Source organism: Microtus ochrogaster, linkage group LG4 (assembly GCF_000317375.1).
Source record: "Microtus ochrogaster isolate Prairie Vole_2 linkage group LG4, MicOch1.0, whole genome shotgun sequence".
Taxonomy (NCBI): Eukaryota; Metazoa; Chordata; class Mammalia; order Rodentia; family Cricetidae; genus Microtus; species Microtus ochrogaster.
Window position 1 is genome coordinate 21,865,978 of NC_022030.1, and position 9,058 is coordinate 21,875,035.

The window sequence follows — 9,058 nt, forward strand, 5'->3', positions numbered from 1 at the left end:
CACATGCACACGTGCACACACACATACACACTGCTCTCGGGTGCCCTTCTGCACACACACACATGCACACACTGCTCTCGGGTGCCCTTCTCACCTCGCTCTCTCCCCATCCATCTTCCCCCTCACTATACCCACCCACTCCTAGCTCACCTTGGTGGCGCTGGTCCGGTACTTCTGCTCCAGCTCAGACACTGACAGCTGATGGTCGTTCTGGAGGATGGAACAGGACCCTCACTGTCTGGCTGTCACAGCCCCGCCCTGCCCATGGCCTAGCTCCCAGTCCCCACCTCGATCCTGCCAGGCTCCAGCCCCCATGCTCACCATCTCCATCTCCTTCTTCATGTTCTCCAGCTTCTCCTTCTTCTTGCCTCCCCCACCACCTGCCTTCTTCTTGCTCATCTTGGCAGTCTTGTCCCCACCAGGGCCAGACCCCAGTTCCACTGAGTACAGTTCATAGTTCTCCTGGGGATGAGATGGAGCAAAGGAGATGTCAGGTGCCGCCTTTCTGCACACACGCACGCGCACACACAGACACAGACACATACGCCCCAAACACTCCCCAGGTGCCACTCACTGCCTTCCCCATGGTGCCTGGTGCTCTGCCCTCTTTGGTCTCTAGAACCTAGGGTCTAGACCAGGCTTGATATATCCAGGGAGGATGGGGGTGGAGCAGAACCAGCTGACTACAACTGATTATGAGGCTCCTTGGGGTAACCTTCAGGCTTGGGCAGCTCAGACGTTTTCTACTGAGCTGTCCCAACTTGCCCAACCCTATTGCCACCTGTCACTCAGATCAGTCAGACATCAACAAGAAGAGGAGCAAACACTGGGTGCTCACTTCATGCCAGCAATGTGTTGAGGGCTTTCACATTCCAGTCATTTAACCTTCCAGAAACCCTTTGAGGTGAGGAATGCCCATTACTGGTGGGGAAACTGAGGCACAGAGAAGTCAAGTCACTTGCTCAACCCTAGTCTAGGACATGGTCGAGTCAGGAGCAGGCAGATCACCTGCAGAGTGTCCTCTTGTGAGCCCTAAAGCATGTGCACGGTCACCTGTGACATCATATCTTAGCTATCATTCTCACTGTGGGGAGACAGGGAACAGGCTGTGGGACTTCAGCAAGGTCCTGCTGCATACTCAACATCTAGCTGCTGCCCACAGCTCCCAACCATTCCCCTATCCCCACCCCAATCTGCTCAGAGAAACAAAGGTGCTTACTGGGAAAGGCTGTATCTAATGGCCCTTGTTTGAGGTGGGTGTCAGGAGACCCTCCCTGTATCCCAGGCAGGGATCCCTGGGGGCAGTGGTGAGGGGCTAGGCTCAGGAAACAGAAGGACCTTTGGCGCAGTTTTTGCTCTGGCCTCCCATTGTGGGCACGTCTCCAAGGGCAAATGTAGGTGTAACTGATAACATAATCTCCTTGGCCGCGTCCTCCTTGGAAGCGGGTCACCTGGGGAAGCAAGAGGTGGGCAACCTGAACTCCCCAACACCCCTCTGGCTAAAGATGCCCACCCTACTCCAGGAGTCCCAAGAGGAGACAGGCATGCTGTCGGCACAGCTGTGAGATTCCGGAACACAGATGACCCTCATCTGAGTCAGGCATGCCAACGTTTGTGTGGTTCCTTGACTCACAAGCTTCACACACACACACACACACACACACACACACACACACACACACACACACACACCACTTCTATAATTTCCTACGAGGCCTACCCTATGAGCCTCCCCATCTCAGTTCCTGTGCTCAATCCCTCAACACACAGTTTGCTTTGGGCAGGCCGAGGTCATTTATGCCTCGGGGCCTTGGCACTTGGAGCACCGTCTGTCCCCTTTTCCAGAGATCTATGTGGCAATTTCTCGTCTCCTTCGAGTCTCATTGCAAATGTCGCCGCCTTTTCTGAAAGTCCTCTCCGAAGCTCTGCAGTACCATGGCATTTCCACTCACTGCCACGAACCACACGCCCTGTTCCAATCTGGTGTTGGAACGTTTCACAAGCAGGGGCACCGAGCAGCCTCTCGGGAAATCTCGCTCTTTGGAACGCCTCAGATGCCTCTCATCGTCTTCAAACCCCCACCCTTACCTACCAGCCTCTGTCCCCAACATACTCAGGGCCTGTGGAAGCTGTGGGAGGTGGGGGGGTCACGTCTGCAAGCAAAGTCACAGACGGGGTGTGAGTGGGGAACCAACCAGCATCGCTGGCAGCAGATGGTTGATAAGACACTTTGCGAACCTCTGCCAATATGGCATGGCCATCTTTAGCCTCTACTTCACTGGCTGTCTCTTCTCTCAAGTCTTCAAGTCATTATGGTATTGTAAATTTTAATATGATAAGCTAATATTAATGTTGATTAATATTTAGATATTTCAGATTTGCAAGTTATAGAAACAGTAAAATGAACATTTTAACAATTTGGTAGATTTGTGTTAAATAGATAGATTAATGGATAGATAAGTGATATATATCTATATAGTTATATTCTATATATCTATATATAAAGAGGACAATGATAGATGAAAGACAAATGATAGAGCAATAGATGATAGATAGATAGATAGATAGATAGATAGATAGATAGATAGATAGATAGATACAAATCAATAGACTGATGGATTAATCAACCAATCAAAAAAATTCAATTTTATTCTGAATGAATTATTTAGAAGACTTGTATACAGGAAGTTTTGTTTGTTTGGGTTTTGTGGGTCTCTTTCCTATGGCACATGATCTTGAACTCCTAACCCTCCTGCCTTCATCTCCCAAACACTGGGGCTACAGGGATGCCTGGCTAGAAACAAAATGCTTTTTAACTATATCCAGGCAACTGCTGCTCATGATAAGGACTTTTTTGTATTGTTTTTTTGAGACAGGATTTCTCTGTAACTTTGGAGTCCTGGAATTCGCTCGGTAAACCAGGCTGACCTTGAACTCATAGAGATCTGCCTGCCTCTGCTTTCTGAGTGCTGGGATTAAAGGTGTGGCAAATAAGGACATTTTTTGATAAAGTATAGTCAAGAGAACAACTTCAAAAATTTGCTTGAAGCCGGGCGGTGGTGGCACACACCTTTAATCCCAGCACTCGGGAGGCAGAGGCAGGCGGATCTCTGTGAGTTCGAGGCCAGCCTGGTCTACAAGAGCTAGTTCCAGGACAGGAACCAAAAAGCTATGGAGAAACCCTGTCTCGAAAATCCACAAAAAAAAAAAAAGACAAAAATTTGCTTTACCCTCCCCAGTTTTCCACTGAAATCCTTGCTGTCCGGGAGCTGGTCCAGACTGCGCCTTATGTGAGCTCCCGCCATCCTCTTCCTTTCTTCTGTCTTCTCTGGCTTCCCTGACTCCTGCATTTAGGAAACATGTCTCATGTTGTGGCTTTTCCCCTCGGTTTTCACCCACTGATCTTCGTGGGAGATTCAGATTGCTCACCTTGGGTAGGAGCACAGAAGCCATGTGTCCTTCTCAGAGCATCGCGTCAGTACATACCTCATCTTTAAGTGTGAACAGCCTAGAAACTAGAAAAGAACATATATTTTGGGATGCCCACAACTCAGACCTGAAGCTCCATAGTCACTGCCAAAACAACAGCCACTGCCTGAGCCTGCATCAGCACAGCCACTGCCCAAGCCCCATACCTATCACATGAGCCTGAGCCCACAACAGCCGTTGCATAGGCTGAATCTACACAGTTATCATATAAATCTGAAATAATATGCACAGCTCCTAAATGCCTACGTCTGAGTCCATACCTTCACTGCCTGTTTCTGTGCCTACATAGCCACTGTTCACACCCCCACAATTTCTTCCAGGGCTCCCAACCTCCTACACCCAACTACTTACACCCAGCCACCTAAAGACGATGCCTGCTACAGGCAGCCTGAATTTGCACCATCTTTAAAATGGCTTTGTCCATCTCAAGTGCAGTGCCCATGGGGTGGGGATGGGGGAGGGCTGTGCTTCAGGCTGATGGGAAGCTCCTGACACTGTTCAAGGGCCAAGGCTTCGAAAAGGGCAAGTGTTCTAGGATGCAGTCCCTGTAGAAGTCAGCAGTGTGGATCTCACCAAGTCTGAAGTACACGGGAAAGTTGAGTTGCAAGCTTGTTTTTGAACAATAGTCAGAATTTGATATGTTTTTCTTTCCCTAAGACACCATTAAATAGAAAGAGAACATTGCAAAGAGTATAGGAAAATTTTGACCGAGAGTCTCCCGAATATATACATTTCCAAGGCCTGATAAGGCTCAGACTCCTGCTCTATCCTTCTTCCTCATGTTGTTTTCTCTTTCAGGATTGAGGGCCTTCTGTTTTTCAAAATGTTCATTTCTGAGGCTGTCATTCAATGGCAGAGCCCCTGCCTAGAATCCCCCAGTGAGGGACTGGGGTGTGGCTCAGAGGTAGAGTCCCTGCCTAGAATCCCCCAGTAAGGGGCTGGAGTTGGGTCAGTGGCAGAGTCCCTGCCTAGAATCCCCCAATGAGGGGTTGGGGTGTGGCTCAGTGGTAGAGCCCCTGCCTAGAATCCCCCAGTGAGGGGTTGGGGTGTGGCTCAGTGGTAGAGCCCCTGCCTAGAATCCCCCAGTGAGGGGTTGGGGTGTGTGGTTCAGTGCCTAGTATATGCACTGAATATACCAGCCTTGGTAACACACACACATATACACTCCTCTATGATGTTCTACCCCAGTCTACAGGGCCAAGTGTCTAAGGACTGGATCCTTTGAGCCATGAGTCAAAAGAAATTTCAGTATGTTGTTTCTGTCACGTGTCTGGTCACTGCAACACAGAAGTAACATTTCAGGCCTCACCGTTTGAACCAAATTCTCCACCAAAGCCCTGAGTTGTCAGCATTTGGTGATAATTCATCCCCGCTCTACACTCCCGGGAAACAGATCCCTTACTTAGGCACCTGAGTGTTCTCGCCCAGCCCAAGGCCAGCCTGGGCTGGCCCCAGGGACTGTTTGCTGAGTGTGTGGGCCTCACTGTGACCTTGACTGTCAGTTTGTGTTTGAAACTCACTGATAAGATAGTGGGGCCCAGGGTGCCCTTCACTCCCTGTAACTTGGTAACTTGAGGCAGACCCTGTGCGGGCAAAGACCTTGCAGCTCACTCCTTTTCCCGTCTCGAGCCAGTCTCGGATGAGGTGGTGAGGAAAGAACAGAGAACAAGGTTTGCCCATCCTGCTTAACCTGCACCTGTTCCTCTTCCACCTTTAGCAGATTGCAAAGATCCTGGACAGAGCCCTCCAATTCCTCAGGGAATTGCCAGACCGCTCTTGCTACAGGGTCTCAAGGTCATTATATGTAGATCCGCCTTCGTCTCCCTTCTCTGCTCTCAGCTTGGTCCAGCTTCCATCACCTCCTGTCTCTACAGCCCCCATGGTCTGCTCCCCACCCTACCCACACCTGACAGGCTACTTCCCAAACTTGTCCAGAGGGAGTACAGGAAGGGTATAGTCAGAGTACTCCATGCTCAGAGCCCTGCCCCAGCTACAGGTCTCCAGCTACAAGGCAAGTCCTCACAGAGTACCCAAGGCCCAGCGACACGGCCGTTCTGTGCTGCCTCTAGGTTCCCTCCTCCTAGTCTCCAGCCACTGCGCCCTCCGTGTTGCTGTTTCACACAGAACGCTAGCCCTTCCTCACAGCTGCCACTTAAGCAGGAAAGGCCCCTTGTTACCTGTCATTTTTGTGGAAAGGTCCCTGTATCCACAGATAGGGATTCTGCTAGTGGAGCTCGACTGTAACCCTGTAACCCCAACACTTGGGAAGCTGAGGCAAGAGAATCTGAAGTTCAAGGCTAACTTGGGCTACCTAGTAACTCCAGCTCAAAAATAAAATCGAAAGGGTTATGTTTGTGTGTTTTACACGTATTTACTTATTCATGTGTGTGCGTGTGTGTGTGTGTGTGTGTGTGTGTGTGCATGTGTGGAAGTCAGAGGAAAACTGGTGGGAGCTGATTCTCTCTTCCCACCCTGTATGTTTCAGAGATCAAACTCAGGCCACCAACCTCGGCCCCAAGAACCTTTACCCACTAAACCAATGTAGCATGTTTATCCTAAGTAATGTGAGTCTGAAAAGTCCCCTACAGGATCATATTTTAAATGCTTGGCCCTCAGCTTGTAGCACTGTCTGGAAAGCTATTGAGCATTTAGGAAGTGGGGCTCCATGACCAAGAGAAGTGGGTGACTGGGGCCAGAACTTTGAAGATGGTGCATGGTCTTGGCCTATGGTCTTTGTTTTCTAGCCTGAGCCTTATGGGCCAGTGTAGGTGGAGTTTTTCATCAGGACCACCAACCAGCTCCCAAATAACCACACAGGGACTTAATAAAAATGCTTGGCCAGTAGTTTAGGCTTATTACTAACTAGCTTCTACATTTTAAATTAATCCATATTTTATCTATGTTCTACCTCGGCCACGTGGTGGTGCCTTTTCTCAGCATGGCATGCTTGTCTCTTGCTTCCTCTGCGTCTGGCTCGAGAACCCAGAAACTCCACCCTTCTTCTTCCAGCATTCTCTGCCCCAAAAATCCCACCAGTCAGCTCTTTATTAACCAACGAGAGTAATACATATTTACAGTGTAGAAAAAGATTGTTCCCAGAGCTGGCTCACACCTTTGTACCTGCCTCCATGCGCCTCTCCACGGCTTGGGAGCCCTCCGAAACCCAGAAATCAACACTTCTAACCCTCTCTCTGTCTGGTTGGCATGACAGTAACTAATACTCTGTAAGCTGGGACACAGTGAAGTCAGACTGGACTGCTCCGTAGGTGCACTGGAAATACAGGTAAATACATAAAGACAGGAGAGAGAACAGCCTACGGCATCTGGGGAAGTCCAGAGATACCATAACTCCCTCTGAGGTGGGGAGCAGAGAAGCAGGCAGACTGGCCAGGGCCAAGGCTGTCTTGGGAACAGAGAGAATGGAGAGAGAAGAGTGAGGCAGGAGAAATTGCCTTTGGGGTTATAAAGAGCATGTGGGTGCTTGGTATTCACGACAAGCACATGTTATAGGGGACCAGGAGCTTTGAGATGTAACCATAACCGTATGGCCAAGGGAAGGGATCCTTTCCCTCAGGCAGTAGACCCATCTCCTAGGTTTCTGAGGAATGCCTCCAACAGTCCTGCTACAATGCTGCCCTTTGGGGTCTGAGACATAACTCACGGGACATAACAAACTAATTAAAATGTGAATTTCTAGGCGATGGCTCTCAGGTGAAGAGCGCCGGCTGCTCTTCCAGCGGACCCAGGGTCTACGGCCATACCACCCTGAACACGCCCGATCTCGTCTAGCCAGAGGACCCAGGTTCAACTCCCAGCACCACAATGGTGGCTCCCAGCCATCTGTAACTCCCCAGTTCCAGGAGACCCAGCACATTCTTTTGGCCTCCATGGTAACTCCCCAGTTCCAGGAGACCCAGCACATTCTTTTGGCCTCCATGGGTACCAGGCACACACGTGGTACACATACATATATGCAGGCAAAACAATCACATACATAAAATAATCTTCATGTATATCTTATTTATTTATCCATTTATGGGCTGACAGTGTAGCTTAGTTGCTGGAGTATTTGCCTAGGCTGTGTGAAGTGTCCTGGGTTCAAGTCCCAGCACCAAGTAACCCAGGTGTGGTGGCACATGCCTGGAATCCCAGCACTCAGGGAGTGGAGGTAGGAAGATCAGAAGTTCAAACTCATCCTCAGGTAGGGACCAGCCTGGGCTACATGAGACACCGTCTTAAATTTAAACCACACACACACACACAAACACACACTCACACACACAGACACAATGCACACACACACACACACACGTGTGCACACAAACACTTCTTAAGAGTTGTTTTACTTCCATTTAACTTTTTCATTTCTAAATCTGTATGTGTCTTAGTTGGAATATTTATGACTGGGTGCAGCTGTCCATGGAGTCTAGAAGAGAGTGTCAGATCCCTGGAGTTGGAGCTACAGGCTGATGTGAGCTGCTTGGCATGGGTGCTGAAGAGTTCTCTGCAAACCCCCAGTGCTCTTAATCACTGAGCCATCTCTCCAGCCCAGGGTTCCCATTTCTTTCAACACCCAGAATGAGCCAGGCCCCTTCCTGACTCACAGTTTCGACCTGGTGTTCAGGTGGGAACCTTCTACATTTTCTTTGCTTCCCCTTTCTTTTAGACAAGGTCTCAAACTGGCCTCATACCTTGAACTTCTGGATCTCCTGCCCTCGCCTGCAGAGCCCTGTGGTTATAAGGTGGGTGACCACACCCAGTTTCTGGGGTGCTGCTGTGCCAACGGGACTGTGGTCCAGATTCTTATGGCTCTGTCCACTGTGCCTCAAGTCACACCCAGTTGTCAGCGCCCAGTCAGCTAGGCTCCCGGTTTCATCCACTTTTCGGGCTTACCACTGTCCAGAAACAGCGGCCGGCTATGGTAGCTCCTAACAAGAAAAAGGCGGATTGATTTTTAAATCATTGAAATCAAAGCTTGGCCTCCTCCACATTGCACAAGGTCCAGCACATTTGGCTGGTGGCTTCAACACTGGACAGAACAGACAGCACCATCGCTGACGTCCTTAGACAGGATGACCTCACATGATCTTGGGACTTTACATGATCTTGGGACTTTACATTTTATTCTTTCTCAGTGTCTTCTCAATATCACGTGAGAGTTTGATCTTGTTTTTTTGTTGGTGTTGTTTTTGTTTTTGTTTTAGATAGGGTTTCTGTGTAGCCCTGTCTGTCTTGGAACTCCCTCTATAAACCAGACTGGCCTCCAACTCACAGAGATCCGCCTGCCTCTGAGTGCTGGGATTAAAGGCATGCCAAACCTCGCTTATGTTATTGTTTTTTGTGTGTTCTTAGGATTCTTTATATTATGTACACGGTGCTCTATCTGCACATACACATACACTCCAGTGGCTGCCAGCCACCATGTGGTTGTTGGGACTTGAACTCAGAATCTCTGGAAGAGCAGTCAATGCTCTTAACTGATGAGCCATCTCTCCAGGCCCCTTGTTTTGCTTTCAAGACAGGTTTTCATAGGCAGCACTGGCTGGCCTAAAATCTGCTACATAGTCCA

At 49.4% G+C, this 9,058-nt stretch overlaps 2 protein-coding genes across 3 annotated transcripts in view; both read right to left on the reverse strand.

Annotated features, from left to right (window-relative positions):
* Atp4a (ATPase H+/K+ transporting subunit alpha) overlaps positions 1 to 586 on the reverse strand; it is a 12,727-nt gene extending 12,141 nt beyond the window's left edge. For both annotated transcript variants that reach the window (XM_005361221.3, XM_005361220.3), the window contains exons 1-3: positions 575 to 586; positions 322 to 462; positions 151 to 210 (exon numbers count right to left, since the gene is read on the reverse strand). In XM_005361221.3, the coding sequence (XP_005361278.1) occupies positions 151 to 210; positions 322 to 462; positions 575 to 586 (213 nt within the window). The remainder of the gene's footprint in view (positions 1 to 150; positions 211 to 321; positions 463 to 574) is intronic.
* LOC113457658 (zinc finger protein 420-like) overlaps positions 1 to 9,058 on the reverse strand; it is a 1,205,902-nt gene that overhangs the window by 650,744 nt on the left and 546,100 nt on the right. The window lies entirely within an intron of this gene.